At 43.9% G+C, this 16,371-nt stretch overlaps 1 protein-coding gene across 1 annotated transcript in view; it reads left to right on the plus strand.

Moving 5' to 3' along the window:
* The window catches only part of LOC135520361 (dynein axonemal heavy chain 5-like), a 67,725-nt gene that overhangs the window by 29,068 nt on the left and 22,286 nt on the right, over nucleotides 1–16,371 (plus strand). The window contains exons 34-48 of the mRNA XM_064945852.1: nucleotides 238–410; nucleotides 1,700–1,878; nucleotides 2,188–2,375; nucleotides 2,701–2,895; nucleotides 3,836–3,970; nucleotides 4,191–4,298; nucleotides 4,812–4,965; nucleotides 5,120–5,266; nucleotides 7,972–8,213; nucleotides 8,417–8,593; nucleotides 10,543–10,747; nucleotides 12,409–12,551; nucleotides 15,187–15,321; nucleotides 15,577–15,699; nucleotides 15,863–16,076. Of these exons, the coding sequence (XP_064801924.1) occupies nucleotides 238–410; nucleotides 1,700–1,878; nucleotides 2,188–2,375; nucleotides 2,701–2,895; nucleotides 3,836–3,970; nucleotides 4,191–4,298; nucleotides 4,812–4,965; nucleotides 5,120–5,266; nucleotides 7,972–8,213; nucleotides 8,417–8,593; nucleotides 10,543–10,747; nucleotides 12,409–12,551; nucleotides 15,187–15,321; nucleotides 15,577–15,699; nucleotides 15,863–16,076 (2,518 nt within the window). The remainder of the gene's footprint in view (nucleotides 1–237; nucleotides 411–1,699; nucleotides 1,879–2,187; nucleotides 2,376–2,700; nucleotides 2,896–3,835; nucleotides 3,971–4,190; nucleotides 4,299–4,811; nucleotides 4,966–5,119; nucleotides 5,267–7,971; nucleotides 8,214–8,416; nucleotides 8,594–10,542; nucleotides 10,748–12,408; nucleotides 12,552–15,186; nucleotides 15,322–15,576; nucleotides 15,700–15,862; nucleotides 16,077–16,371) is intronic.

Below are 16,371 nucleotides of genomic sequence, written 5' to 3' on the forward strand. Positions count from 1 at the left end.
TTTGTGTATAAACTGAAGGTAATAATAGCTGTTGTGTAACATATTTGTGAACTTTTGGCAAACTGTTCCACCAAATATTTTCTGATTAGAGCGTGGTAGAGTCTGAGAATATCAATTTGAGTTTCCCCTGGTATTCAAATCACATTTGACGAGTCATTTGCGGTTTTATGAATTTCATAGGCTTTGGCAATGCTTTGTTTCAAGAGTGGTTTCTCTTTCCCCCTGCTCTCCCCTCAGTGTCGCCTGCATATCAAAAGCCCTACAGACTTTGAGTGGCTGAAGCAGTGTCGTTTCTACTTCAATGAGGACTCTGACAAGATGATCATCAACATGACTGACGTGGGCTTCATCTATCAGAATGAGTTCCTGGGCTGCACTGACAGACTGGTCATCACCCCTCTCACTGACAGGTAGGGACTAACTAGTCATCACCCCTCTCACTGACAGGTAGGGACTAACTAGTCATCACCCCTCTGACTGACAGGTAGGGACTAACTAGTCATCACCCCTCTGACTGACAGGTAGGGACTAACTAGTCATCACCCCTCTGACTGACAGGTAGGGACTAACTAGTCATCACCCCTCTGACTGACAGGTAGGGACTAACTAGTCATCACCCCTCTCACTGACAGGTAGGGACTGACTAGTCATCACCCCTCTGACTGACAGGTAGGGACTAACTAGTCATCACCCCTCTCACTGACAGGTAGGGACTGACTAGTCATCACCCCTCTCACTGACAGGTAGGGACTGACTAGTCATCACCCCTCTCACTGACAGGTAGGGACTAACTAGTCATCACCCCTCTGACTGACAGGTAGGGACTAACTAGTCATCACCCCTCTGACTGACGTAGGGACTAACTAGTCATCACCCCTCTGACTGACAGGTAGGGACTGACTAGTCATCACCCCTCTCACTGACAGGTAGGGACTAACTAGTCATCACCCCTCTCACTGACAGGTAGGGACTAACTAGTCATCACCCCTCTGACTGACAGGTAGGGACTAACTAGTCATCACCCCTCTGACTGACAGGTAGGGACTAACTAGTCATCACCCCTCTGACTGACAGGTAGGGACTAACTAGTCATCACCCCTCTGACTGACAGGTAGGGACTGACTAGTCATCACCCCTCTCACTGACATGTAGGGACTAACTAGTCATCACCCCTCTGACTGACAGGTAGGGACTAACTAGTCATCACCCCTCTGACTGACAGGTAAGGACTAACTAGTCATCACCCCTCTCACTGACAGGTAGGGACTGACTAGTCATCACCCCTCTCACTGACAGGTAGGGACTGACTAGTCATCACCCCTCTCACTGACAGGTAGGGACTAACTAGTCCTCACCCCTCTGACTGACAGGTAAGGACTAACTAGTCATCACCCCTCTCACTGACAGGTAAGGACTAGGAAGTGGCTCCACCTCCACTTTAATAGCTTAACCAGTTATCATGCATTTTGGGCTAAAAGGGCACCATACACTTGTGGCACTAAAAATGTACAGGTTTTTGTGACAAACTATTGCTAGGAGACACTAGAGTGCAGTGTTGCACACACATTGCAGTAACCAGTCTCCCATTACCACAGCCACACCTAACTTTTTAGTGCCCACAAGTGTATGGTGTATCACATTGAATATCTTTGGGTGATTATCCTTGATATACCTTTTCCTTGGTGTGTGTTTGTCCCAGGTGCTACATCACACTGGCCCAGGCTCTGGGGATGAGTATGGGAGGAGCCCCGGCCGGCCCTGCAGGGACGGGGAAGACTGAGACCACCAAAGACATGGGCCGCTGCCTGGGGAAGTATGTGGTGGTCTTCAACTGCTCCGACCAGATGGACTTCAGAGGACTGGGGAGGATCTTTAAAGGTAGGAGCTTCTACTCATATTGCCTGGTCCCAAATACATATGTGCTCTCTTGCCAACTCCTGTGCCATTTGCATGACAATGACCATAGGAGTTGGATATATGTAAAGGATTTGGGGGGATTATAGGCTATATAAGATGTCACTCATATTACCGTTTATTACTGTGAAGAGAATGATGATCTCAACCTGAACCTAATGAACAGTGTAATGTTGTGTGTCTTTGTGTTGATTTGCAGGTCGGGCTCTTGGGATTGTTTTGAATGAGGAGTTTAATGTGAAGAGTGATGTGTAATGTTGTATTGATTGACAGGCCTAGCCCAGTCGGGCTCGTGGGGCTGTTTTGATGAGTTCAACCGTATTGACCTATCAGTGCTCTCCGTGGCGGCTCAGCAGATCGCCATCGTGCTTACCTGCAAGAAGGAGCGCCGCAAGAACTTCATCTTCACCGACGGAGACAACGTGGAAATGAATCCCGAATTCGGCATCTTCCTGACTATGGTTATTATTATTCTTAGCAGTCTATAAACTACTCCCTGTAGAAACCCCTTCACAAACGCTTTGCCAAGTAGAGCTTCATTTAAGGTACTTCTGAAAGGAATATTGAATTCTTGTCTTAAAGAAGATTAACTGAAACTAGTCCGATTCAGACAAGGTTTATTATTACTTTGAGGATGGTAGTCATAGACTTGTTTTGCATTTTCATAGCATCAATCTGTAGTACACTATGTTCATGGCAGGTCATCATTGTAAATAATAAATGATTCTTAACAGTCTCACCTGGTTAAATAAAGATTTGATTATGAAATGTTTTTGCCCCCATCAGAACCCGGGCTACGCAGGTCGTCAGGAGCTTCCAGAGAATCTGAAGATCAACTTCCGCTCAGTGGCCATGATGGTCCCAGACCGTCAGATCATCATCCGGGTCAAGCTGGCCAGCTGTGGCTTCATAGACAACATAGAGCTGGCCAGGAAGTTTTTCACCCTCTACAAACTGTGTGAGGAGCAGCTCTCCAAGCAGGTCAGCTATGAAATTACTGTAGATATTTCAATGAGAGCTGAACATAAGATATACATTTTAGTAGTTCCATATAAGTAAGCAACCAAATCAAGTGAAATGTTATTTAACGTGTATCATCACAGTCTCAAATCACTATATATATATATATTTTTTTTTTTTACCCCTTTTTCTCCCCAATGTTGTGGTATCCAATTGGTAGTTGCAGTCTTGTCTCATCACTGCAACTCCCGTACGGACTCGGGAGAGGCGAAGGTTGAGAGCCGTGCGTTCTCCGAAACACAACCCAACCAAGCCGCACTGCTTCTTGACACAATGCCGACTTAATCTGGAAGCCAGCCACACCAATGTGTCGGAGGAAACACCGTAAACCTGGCGACCGTGTCAGCGTGCACTGCACCCGGTCCGCCACAGGAGTCGCTAGTGCGCGATGGGACAAGGACATCCTTGCCACCCAAACCCAAACCCTCCCCTAACCCGGACAACGGCAATTGTGCACCGCCCCATGGGTCCCCCGGTCGCGGCTGTATGTGACAGAGCCTGGAGTCAAACCCAGAATCTCTAGTGGCACAGATAGCACTGCGAGGCAGTGCTTTAGACCACTGCACCACTCGGGAGGCCTCACATCACTTTAGAGGGAAATAATATACCACCTGTCAGGTGGATAGATTATCTTGGCAAAGGAGAAATGCTCACTAACAGGGATGTAAACAAATTTGTGCTCAAATGGGAGAAAAATAAGCTTTTTTTGTGGAAGGACAATTTCTGGGATCTTTTATTTAAACTCATGAAACATGGAACCAACACTTTACATATTGCATTTATATTTTTTGTTCAGTATAAAAACAACCAAACTGTCCATGTATGTGTTCATTATGATCTCTGTGTAGTTCATAGTTCTATTTCCATACAGTCCATGTTGGGTTCACTCTCTGTTTTTAAGGTGCATTACGACTTTGGACTCCGAAACATTTTGTCAGTTCTGCGAACACTGGGGGCAGTGAAACGAGCGAACCCCAACGACACAGAATCTACCATCGTCATGAGGGTTCTCAGAGATATGAACCTGTCCAAGCTGGTGAGTACAGTCAGTCAGATACACAGGACATTCTCCTCGAAATCAACTGCCATTTTAGATTATTTATTTTTTTTACGCACCATTAAGTGTTACAGATTGTTATTCTTTTCATATACTATTCTGTAATACATGAATAATGATTTCATCTTCAGTGAGGTGCAACATAACAAAAGTGGCATCATGGTTAACTTCACTGACATAATACTATATGTGTTGACAGATAGATGAAGATGAGCCGTTGTTCCTCAGCCTGATAGAGGACCTCTTCCCTGGGATCCAGCTGGATAAAGCAGGCTACCCAGAGCTGGAGACAGCTATCGACAAACAGGTGAGAGGACATTTTATATAACATAATCCTTCAGAGTGACACAGAGAATTTTCTATCTACATGTACTTTTCACAATCCTCCTCCTCACACTGCTTCTCTTCTCTCCTGTTTCTTCTCCTTTCCCCTACAGTACATTTAAGTCATTTAGCTCTTATCCAGAGCGACTTACATGAGCAATTAGGGTTAAGTGCCTTGCTCAAGTGTACATCAACATATCTTTCACCTCGTCACCTCAGGGATTCGAGCCAGCGACGTTTTGGTTACTGTCTTATGCGCAAGGCTACATGCCTCCCCCACAGTATAATACAGAGTTTAAGGGATGAATCTCGTCTTGGTATTAGCCTACCATAGTAGCATAAAACCTTTTTTCGATCTAAATGTGAGGTAAGGATTATTTGTATTAACATGAAGAGTTCACCTCACTCTCTTCCATTGTTCTCCATACTGTAGGTGGAGGAGTCTGGTCTCATAACATGAAGAGCTTCTCTTATCCCTGTGTGTTCCATACTGTAGGTGGCAGAGGCAGGTTTGATCAGCCACCCTCCATGGAAGCTGAAGGTGATTCAGCTGTTTGAGACCCAGAGGGTCCGCCATGGCATGATGGCCCTGGGACCCAGCGGAGCAGGGAAAACCACCTGCATTCACACCCTGATGAGAGCCATGACAGGTAAGAAACATCCCCATCAAAACACTGGACTTATTTGACCTTATTTGCTACCTCATGGCAGTCATACTAAACTAAAATGCACAGACATTTACATGCACTAGAAAAAAATTGAACGTTGTGTTAAGTTAATTTGTCTGTGTGTTTGCACCCACAGACTGCGGCCAGCCGCACAGAGAGATGCGTATGAACCCCAAAGCGATCACCGCCCCTCAGATGTTTGGCCGTCTAGATGTAGCTACCAATGACTGGACTGACGGCATCTTCTCTACCCTGTGGAGGAAGACCCTGAGAGCCAAGAAAGGTGAGACGGACACCTCTTATTTCATATTTTTATATATTGTGTGTTTTTGTTCTGCCGTGTTATTGTGAGTATTGCATTGTTATTGATTAATACCCATTGTTGGGGTTACGAGAAAGTCATTTCACTGTACTTGAAAGAAATACGCATGCAAAGTTACTCATGCATTACACCTGCTAGAGCATGAAACCACATATAGTACATCCCATATAGTCTCTATGGAATTCACATAGAACAATGGGGCAGACCATTTTCACCCATCTCTATTTCCTTATGTTTTCAATATTCTCATATCTTTTTATTCATTTCTCTATCTTTTTACTAAAAGTGATGTTCTAATACCTTTCTCTGACCTCCATAGTTGATTTTGATTAGTTTACAGTTTTTATCGATTGCTAAACGACAGTGGGCACAACTGGAGTCACATGTGCAAAACTCTAACTACAGTCTGCACTACCAACAGTCACCTGAGCTAAACAGTTCACATCACCTGCAAAACTCATTCCAAGCAACACAACTCTTAACACATGGCTCAAAACACGCTCAGTGCAGCCAAACACTATGTACAACCCTCACTGAGATAACACACAGAGTAAAAACACTAGCATCAAACACCAATACAGAAAATACAAACTTTTCATCTTTACAGTTTGAACAATTTCAGACTTCATACAAAGTAATATTTTCTTCAAAGAAAAGAGTGACATTCTTTCACATGATTTATTACAATTTTTAGAACATAACAATTCTTTAAGGTAAATGAAAATTAGCAGTTTGCTTCAATAGTCTGTAGTAATTTACGGAATTACAGTAATGAGAAAAAAAAGGTAGAAACTAAAAGGACATACTGTAATTCGAACAAATAATTGAGGGGCTAATCCTGCCTCTCTCTAGCATCAGGCCACAGGTTTTCTTCAACATCACATCTAATGTTTTCTCTTGCCATGCACCTGGGGAAGAACCTTCTGGAGTACCTTATCCATCCCTGGCAGTCCTCTGGACTCGTGTCCTCACATCCGGCACGCATGGCTTCCAAAAGAGACATTTGGTCATGTGGGTGGTGACCAAACACTTTCCACCTCCAGGCAGAGAACAACTCCTCTATTGGGTTGAGGAAGGGTGAATATGCAGGCAGGTACAAAACTATAAATCTGTGATGTGCTGCAAACCAATCTGTGACAGCTGCAGAGTGGTGAAAAGCAACGTTATCGCAAACTATGACAAAAACTTGGGGGTTTCTTACTGGCTCCCCTGTTCTGCTGGCACTAGCTGAGCATAGAGCTGTTCTAGGAAAGCTATAAGCCTTTCTGTGTTGTATGGGCCAATGAGTGGTGTGTTGAGAAGCAAACCTTCATGGCCATTGCAGCACACATGGTGATATTTCCCCCTTTGGCCTGGAACCTCCACAGTGGCCCTTTGACCGATAACATTCCTTCCTCTGCGCCGTGTTTTGGCAAGGTTAAATCCAGCTTCATCGATAAATACAAATGAATGTGGTCTTTCCAGTGCTTCCACCTCCATTACTCTCTGAAAAACAGTAAGTGCACAGTTTTACTGTAGAAATGCTAGTGTTTTTTTTTTACTGTAAATATTTTGTATAGCTGTGTAGGTAACCTCAGATGTCTTACCTGGACATATTGGTATCTTTGCTCTTTTACCCGTTCACTGTTTCTCTCGAACGGTACAGTGTATAACTGTTTCATTGTAACTTGGTGTTTCTTTAGGACTCGAGCAATAGTTGTTGTGCTGACAGAATTAACATTTTCAAATATATCATTATCAGCCAGCACTCTATCTTGAATCTCCCGCAGTTTTATTGCATTGTTGACAACAACCATGTCAACAATAGCATTTTCCTGAGCATCTGAAAATATTTTTCCTCTTCCCCCTGTTGGGGGCAGCCTTTGGGTCCTGTTGTAAAAATATATTTTACAGTCAAACTTACTGTAATATATATCTGTGTAAATATTCTATAATTGCAATACAAAATAGATTCCTGTAATGTTTTCATTTACTGTAAGGATGTAACTCTCACCTGTTTGTATGATGGAAAATTCGCATTACAGATGCCACTGTGGATCTTTGCAGATTGGGTTGCACCCTCAATCCTGCCTCTCTCAATGAGAGACCATGGTTCACGACATGGTCTATAATTGTAGCCCTTATTTCATCTGAAATAACAGCTCTTTGTCTTCTTTGTCTTCCTCCACGCATCCGCCCTCTCCCTGCCACCCTTCTCCCTCCACGAACCCATCTTCCTTGTTCCATTTCCAAAATGAGTCTTTCTGAGCTCTACCTATATATACTGTAATATGTGTGTGTGTTCAATAACAAGTCTAAAACAAGACACCTGCTTAGCCTTTCAGCTGAAATTGCAATCAGCAGTGTTTGAAAGGCACAAGGCTGAAATCTATTCCGTTTTGAATGTGTGGTTCACAGTTTTGACAGCAGTGTGTTAGCATTTGAACAAAGTGCTGTAAATCCACAGTGTTGTGCAGGTTGTGGTTAAAGTCATGGGATAAGTGTGTAGAGTTTTGAAAACTGTGTTCAAGCAATGAAAAACGAACTAGAGTTTGGTCCACATGAACTGCTGCTGTGCAGACTGTAGTTAGAGTTTTGCACATGTGACTCCAGTTGTGTCCACTGTCGTTTAGCAATCGAAAAAACTGTAATAAGCAGACTAGTTCTAATGTCTCTCTCCTCTGCAGGGGAGCACATCTGGATAGTACTAGATGGACCAGTAGATGCTATCTGGATCGAGAACCTCAACTCTGTACTGGATGACAACAGGACTCTGACCCTGGCCAATGGAGACAGGATCCCCATGGCCCCCAACTGCAAGATTGTGTTTGAGCCCCACAACATCGACAACGCCTCGCCTGCCACCGTGTCTCGTAATGGAATGGTGTTCATGAGCTCGTCTGTGCTCAACTGGAGCCCCATTCTGGAGGTAGGCACAGGAACATTCTCTTACTCTTTATCAGTGGATGAAAATGTGTGTGATTGCATCTGTGTGTGTGTATGCATGTGTGTATCTTTGACTGTGTGTGTGTGTGTATTTGTGTGTGTGTGTGTGTGTGCATATTTGTGTGTGTGTGTGTGTATGTGTGTATCTTTGTCTACATGTATACATGTGTATTTGTCCCCATGCAGGGCTGGCTGAAGAAGCGTTCCCGTCAGGAGGGAGAGGTGCTGAGAGAGCTGTTCTCCTCTTCCTTCCCAGAGCTCTACCGGTTCACTGTTCACTGTCTGGAGTACAAGATTGACATGCTGGAGGCCTTCGTCATCATGCAGAGCATCAACATGCTGCAGGGCCTCATCCCCGCCAAGGTAGGCACCTGAAACCTCGAAACTCCAACCATATTAAAAAACCCTGTAGAAGGGGGATAATATCTGTACATCACTGAGCTCTATGAATACTGTTGAAGTGAATTGCCCCACATTCCTCATAGAAACTAAATGGAATGTTCTAATGCCTAACTAATTGAATTCATCCTGTCATTGTGATTCCTGAAGCACTCTGATTTTCAATTACTGTTGGACTATAACTCTCTGGACTCTGCATCTACAGTGGCTTGCGAAAGTATTCATCTCCTTGGCATTTTTCCTATTTTGATGCCTTACAACCCGGATTTAAAATATATTTTTTTGTGGGTTTGAATAATTTGATTTACACAACATGCCCACCACTTTGAAGATGCAAAATATGTTTTATTGTGAAACAAGAAATAAGACAAAACAAAACAGAACACTTGAGCGTGCATAACTATTCCCCCCCACCCCCCCAAAGTCGATACTTTGTAAAGCTCTATTGAGGTATGTCTCTATAAGCTTGGCACATCTAGCCACTGGGATTATTGCCCATTCTTCAAGGCAAAACTGCTCCAGCTCCTTGAAGTTGGATGGGTTCCGCTGGTGTACAGAAATATTTAAGTCCTACAACAGATTCTCAGTTGGATTGAGGTCTGGGCTTTGGCTAGGCCATTCCAAGACATTTAAATGTTTCCCCTTAAATCACTCAATTTAGTATGCTTAGGGTCATTATCCTGATGGAAGGTGAACCTCCGTCTCAGTCTCAAATCTCTGGAAGACTGACACAGGTTTCCCTCAAGCATTTCCCTGTATTTAGCACCATCCACCATTCCTTCCATTCTGACCAGTTTCCCAGTCCCTGCCGATGAAATAACATCCCCACCGCATGATGCTGCCACCACCATGTTTCACTGTTGGGATGATGTTCTCGGGGTGATGAGAGGTGTTGGGTTTGCGCCAGACATAGCGTTTTCCTTGATGTCCAAAAAGCTCAATTTTAGTCTCATCTGACCAGAGTCCCTTCTTCCATATGTTTGGGGAGTCTCCCACATGCCTTTTGGTGAACACCAAACGGGTTTGCTTATTTTTTTCTTTAAGCAATAGCTTTTTTCTGGCCACTCTTCCGTAAAGCCCAGCTCTGTGGAGTGCATGGCTTAAAGTGGTCTGTGGGACAGATACCCCAATCTCTGCCGTGGAGCTTTGCAGCTCTTTCAGGGTTATTTTTGGTCTCTTTGTTGCCTCTCTGATTAAGGCCCTCCTTGACTGGTCCGTGGGTTTTGGTGGGCGGACCTCTCTTTGCAGGTTTGTTGTGGTGCCATATTCTTTCCATTTTTTAATAATGGATTTAATGGTGCTCTTTGGGATGTTCAAAGTTTCAAATATTTTTTATAACCCAATCCTGATCTGTACTTCTCCACAACTTTGTCCCTGACTTGTTTGGAGCTCCTTGGTTTTCATGGTGCTTCTTGCTTGGTGGTGCCCCTTGCTTAGTGGTGTTGCAGACTCTGGGGCCTTTCAGAACAGGTGTATATATACTGAGATCATGTGACAGATAATGTGACACTTAAATTGCACACAGGTGGACTTTATTTAACTAATTATGTGATGTCTGAAGGTAGTTGGTTGCACCAGATCTTATTTAGAGGCTTCATAGCAAAGTGGGTGAATATATATGTATGCCCCACTTTTTTGTTTTTTCGTTTCTCTTCACCAATTTGGACTATTTTGTGTATGTCCATTACATGAAATCCGAATAAAAATCCATTTAAATTACAGGTTGTAATGCAACAAAATAGGAAAAATGCCAAGGGGATGAATACTTTTGCAAGGCACTGTATGTGAGGGTGGAATTCTATTTCCCTTTACTGTAGGTGACTGATTCATTTGAGTGCCAAGTATGTAGATAAAGCTGTAGAAGGGTTTTGGTACAGTATGTTGTGTTGATAGTGACTGTTGTTGTGTTCCAGGAGCAGTGTGGGGAGGTGTCCAGGCAGCATGTGGAGCGTCTCTATGTGTTTGCTCTCATGTGGAGCGTCGGAGCTTTACTGGAGCTGGAAGACAGGAGGAAGATGGAGACCTGGCTCCGTGGCAACGACAACATCCATCTGGACCTCCCAGACATACCACCAGACAGCGAGGACACCATGTTCGACTACCACGTCACTACAGACGGTGAGGGTACATGTTCAGTAGACAGACTCCACAAAATCACAACACACACTCATTCCTCTGTTATGGAAGATACAGTGAACAAAAATAATAACACAACATACATGTAAAGTGTTAGTCCCATGTTTCATGAGCTGAAATAAAAGATCCCAGAAATGTTCAATATGCCTAAAAATCTTAAAAATATATATATAAAATATATCCCATTTAGCAGACGCTTTTGTCCAAAGCGACTTACAAGTCAGCTGGAGCCACTACTTTTACATATGGGTGGCCCCAGCGGGAATCGAACCCACGACGCTTGGCGTTGCAAGCGCCATGCTCTACCGACTGAGCCACACAGGACCCTTAGGACCCTTAGGTTTACATCTCTGTTAATGAGCATTTCTCCTTTGCCAAGATAATCAATCCATCTGACAGGTGTGGCATATCAAGAAGCTGAATAAAGAGCATGATCCTTACACAGGTGCACCTTGTGCTGAGGACAATAAATGGCCACTCTAAAATGTGCAGTTTTATCACACAACACAATGACACCGATGTCTCATGTTTTGAGGGAGCGTGCAATTGGCCTGCTGAGTGCACGAATGCCAGAATTGCCAGAGAATTGAATTTTCATACCATACTGTACCATAAGCTGCCTCCAATGTCATTTTAGAGAATTTGGCAGTATGTCCAACCGGCCTCGCAACCGCATACCACGTGTAACCACGCCAGCACAGGCCCTCCTCATCCATCTTCTTCACCTGCGGGATCGTCTGAGACCAGCCACCTGGGCTGATAAAAGTGTGGGTTTGCACAACCTAAGAAATTCTGCACCAACAGTCAGTGATCATCTCAGGGAAGCTCATCTGCATGCTCGCCGTCCTCACCAGGGTCTTGACATGACTACAGATTGGTGTCGTAACCGACTTCAATGGACAAATGCTCACCTTCGGTGGCCACTGGCGTGTACAACAGCGTGTTCCAGTTCCCGCCAATATCCAGCAACTTCGCACAGCCATTGAAGATGAGTGGGACAACATTCCACAGGCCACAATCAACAGCCTGATCGACTCTATGCAAATGAGATATGTCGCGCTACATATGGTCACCAGATTCTGACTGGTTTTCTGATCCACATCCACACCCCTCCTTTTTTTTAAGGTATCTGTTACCAACAGATGTATATCTGTATTCGCAGTAATGTGAAATCCATAGATTAGGGCCTAATAAATTTATTTCAACTGACTGATTTCCTTATATGAACTGCAACTCAGGAAAATCTTTGAAATTGTTGTGTTTGTTTTTGTTCAGTGTAGATCATATTGGTCTTTCACAGTGCTCTTGCTTAATTAAAAATATCACCATCAGATATCTCATTAAACCATCAATATGCGTTAAATTCACCCGCACAGCTGATGTTGGTGTTACCTTAGTGCTGCTTGCTACCAGTCTATCATGATATGTTCACCCTCCGGTGGGTATTATCATCTGAAAAATGTTGTCCTTTTTGAACAGAATAAGGGTAATTTATCTATTTGACAGTCATTCCGTACAACTGAACTAAAGTATTTCCATCTGAGGACATCGTGGATGGTGAAAATTCCAGCTGAGGACATTGTGGATGGTGTTCATGATGCTCGTATTATTTGTTTTTCAATTACTTATTCTTGTATGTGCAGGTCAGTGGGTCCACTGGAACACACGGGTAGAGGAGTACGTCTATCCGTCAGACCTCACCCCAGAGTACGGATCCATCCTGGTCCCCAACGTAGACAATGTCCGCACTGACTTCCTCATCCAGACCATCGCCAAACAGGGCAAGGTGGGTGTCCATATTCACAAAGGGTCTCTGAGTAGTAGTGCTTCTCTAGGATCAAGTACCCTTTGTACACTATACAAAAGTAAGTGGACACCCCTTTAAATAGGTGGATTCGGGTATTTCAGCCACACCCATTGTTGACAGGTGTATAAAATTCAGCACACAGCCATGAAATCTCTATAGACAAACATTGGCCTTAGAATGGCCTTACTGAAGAGCTCAGTGACTTTCAACATGGCACCGACATAGCATGCCACCTTTCCAACAAGTTAGTTCACCAAATGTCTGCCCCGGTCAATTGAAAGTGCTGTTATTGTGAAGTGGAAATGTCTAGGAGCAACAATGGCACAGCCACGAAGTGGTAGGCCACATAAGCTCACAGAACGGGACCGGCACGTGCTGAAGCTCATAAAGATTGTCTGTACTTCGTTGGGAACTTCATGAAATGGTACTCCAAGGCCGAGCACTGGTGTAAAGCTCGCCGCCAGTGGAAACGCGTCACCATCTGGCAGTCAGAAGGACTAATCTGGGTTTGGCCGAATGCATAGGGCCAACTGTAACGTTTGGTGGAGGAGGAATATTGGTCTGGGGCTGTTTTTCATGGTTCGGGCTAGACCCCTTAGTTCCAGTGAAGAGAAATCTTAACGCTACAGTATACAATGACATTCTAGACGATTCTGTTCTTCCAACTTTGTGGCAACAGTTTAGGGAAGACCCTTTCCTGTTTCAGCATGACAATGCCCTTGTGCACAAAGCGAGGTCCATACAGAAATAGTTTGTTGAGATCGATGTTGAAGAAGCTGACTGGGCTACATGGAGCACTAATCTCAACCCCATCGATCACCCTTGGGATGAATTGGAACGCCGACTGTGAGCAAGGCCCAATCGCCCAACATCAGTGCCCGACCTCACTAATGCTCTTGTAGCTGAAATCCCTGCAGCAATGTTCCAACATTTAGTGGAAAGCCTTCTCAGAAGAGTGGAGGCTATTATAGCAGCAAAAGGGGATCAACTCCATATTAATGCCCATGATTTCAGAAGGAGATGTTCAATGAGCAGGTGCCCACATACTTTTGGTCATGTAGTGTATGTACAGTACATTCTAAAAGTATTCAGACCCCTTACCTTTTTCACATTTTGTTACATTACAGCCTTATTCTGAAATTGATAAAATGCATTGTTTTCCTCATCAATCTACACACAATACCACATAATGACAGAGCGAAAAGAGGTTTTTACAAATGTTTACAAATGTATTAAAACAATAAAACAGAAATACATTTATTTACATAAGTATTCAGACCCTTTGCTATGAGACTCGAAATTGAGCTCAAGTGCATCATGTTTCCATTGATCATCCTTGAGATTTTTCTACAGGAGTCCACCTGTGGTAAATTTAATTGATTGGACATGATTTGGAAAGGCACACATCTGTCTATATAAGGTCACACAAACACCAAGCCATGAGGTCGAAGGAATTGTCCGTAGAGCTCAGAGACAGGATTGTGTCAAGGTACAGGCCTGGAGAAGGGTACCAAAAAATGTCTGCAGCATTGAAGGTCCCCAAGAATACATTGGCCTCCATCATTCTTAAATAAAAAAGTTTGGAACTGCCAAGACTCTTCCTAGAGCTGGCCCCCCGGCCAAACTGATTAATCAGGGAAGAAGGCCCTTGGTCAGGGAGGTGACCAAGAACCTGATGGTCACTGACAGAGCTCCGGAGTTCCACTGTGGAGATGGGATAATCTTCCAGAAGGACAACCATCTCTGCAGCACTCCACCAATCAGGCTTTTATGTTAGAGTGGCCAGATGGAAGCCACTCCTCAGTAAAAGGCACATGGCAGCCCGCCAAAAGGCACCTCTCAGACTCTCAGACCATGAGAAACAAGATTGAAGACCAAGATTGAACTCTGGCACCATCCCTATGGTGAAGCATGGTGGTTGCAGCATCATGCTGTGGGGATGTTTTTCACCGGCAGGGACTGGGAGACTAGTTAGGATCGAGGGAAAGATGAACGGAGCAAAGTACAGAGAGATCCTAATCCAGAGTGCTCAAGACCTCAGACCTAAGCACACAGCCAAGACAACGCAGGCGTGGCTTCGGTACAAGTCTCTGAAAGTCCTTGAGTGGCCCAGCCAGAGCCCGGACTTGAAATCGATTGATCATCTTTGGAGAGACCTGAAAATAGCTGTGCAGTGACGCTCCCCATCCAACCTGACAAAGCTTGAGTGGATCTGCAGACAAGAATGGGAGAAACTCCCAAAATACAGGTGTGCAAAGCGTCATACCCAAGAAGACTCAAGGCTGTAATCGCTGCCAGGTGCCAGGTGCTTCAACAAAGTACTGAGTAAAGGGTCTGAACACTTAAGTTAATTTGAAATTTCAGTTTTCATTTTTAATACATTTGTAAAAAATAATCTAAACTGTTTTTGCTTTGTTATTATGGGGTATTGTGTCCATTTTATATTTAGGCTGTAACGTAAGCACTGTATATTCTTATTATAATCTAAACTGATCCCATATTAGCAATCCTGTTCTGAGTGGGCAAGTGGCTTGTACATGGAGGATAAATTACCCCCTAGCCATGTGATCATGGTCAGACCTTCAAGAGTAATTCCTTCCTCGTTTTGTCACAGGCTGTGTTGTTGATCGGAGAGCAAGGCACAGCCAAGACCGTCATCATCAAGGGATACATGTCAAAGTACGATCCCGAAACTCACATGGCCAAGAGTCTCAACTTCTCCTCCGCCACAACGTCACTCATGTTCCAGGTATTACACCTCCAAAACAACACCACACACTTCCTGCTCTTTACTCTAACTTTTCAACTTTTAGATGGGTAGGACTTTCTAAGATCAGTTGTGAATGAATGAAAATGTTTTCCAGTCACTTTTCAGTAAGTTTATCTGACTACTTCAGGTCTAGGCGCCATTTATTTACAGTAACAATACTTCAAATGTGTGTTTTGTTCTCTTATTCACTGTCTGTAAAGATGAAACGCCCAATCTTTCTTTCCTTCCCTCCAGCGGACTGTGGAGAGCTATGTGGACAAGCGGATGGGCACCACCTATGGCCCTCCTGCAGGGAAGAAGATGTCCATCTTTGTGGACGACATCAACATGCCAGTCATCAACGAATGGGGAGATCAGGTCGGACTCAAACTCAGCACTCGTTAAATCACCATAGCGAAAGCCCAAAAATTACAGTTTTACCATTTGTTTTCCTGGGAAACCTTACCATATGAAATTGCAATCCAAGAGTGAACAGATTATTCAGCCATTTTACCTAATAATTTGACTCACCCTGCTTTAGGTTACCAATGAGATAGTCCGCCAGCTGATGGAACAGAACGGGTTCTTCAATCTGGAGAAGCCGGGGGAGTTCACCAATATAGTGGACATCCAGTTCCTGGCAGCGATGATCCACCCAGGGGGAGGTCGCAACGACATCCCCCAGAGACTGAAGAGGCAGTTCTCCATCTTCAACTGCACCCTGCCCTCCAACGCATCCATCGACAAGATATTTGGTGGGTTTGGCTCCTTTAAAAACTTTAAAAAATTGCATCTGTGTGGAGACTATGGTTTATCTTCTTGATCAGGGTGGGTTTCCCTCTCCCCCTTTAGCATATTTCAAAAAGAAAATGTATGAATACCCTGTAATTTGAGTTACCTGTACTACTTCTCATCCATTTACAATGGTCTTGTTTGAATTTTGACTATATTAGATATCTATATATACATATATAATTACAACATTATATATATCTCTCAACAAAAACACTATTTTCTTTCACTTATTTACCTCAATGCTTCGACCACCTT

Source organism: Oncorhynchus masou, chromosome 29 (genome assembly GCF_036934945.1).
Source record: "Oncorhynchus masou masou isolate Uvic2021 chromosome 29, UVic_Omas_1.1, whole genome shotgun sequence".
Lineage (NCBI taxonomy): Eukaryota > Metazoa > Chordata > Actinopteri > Salmoniformes > Salmonidae > Oncorhynchus > Oncorhynchus masou.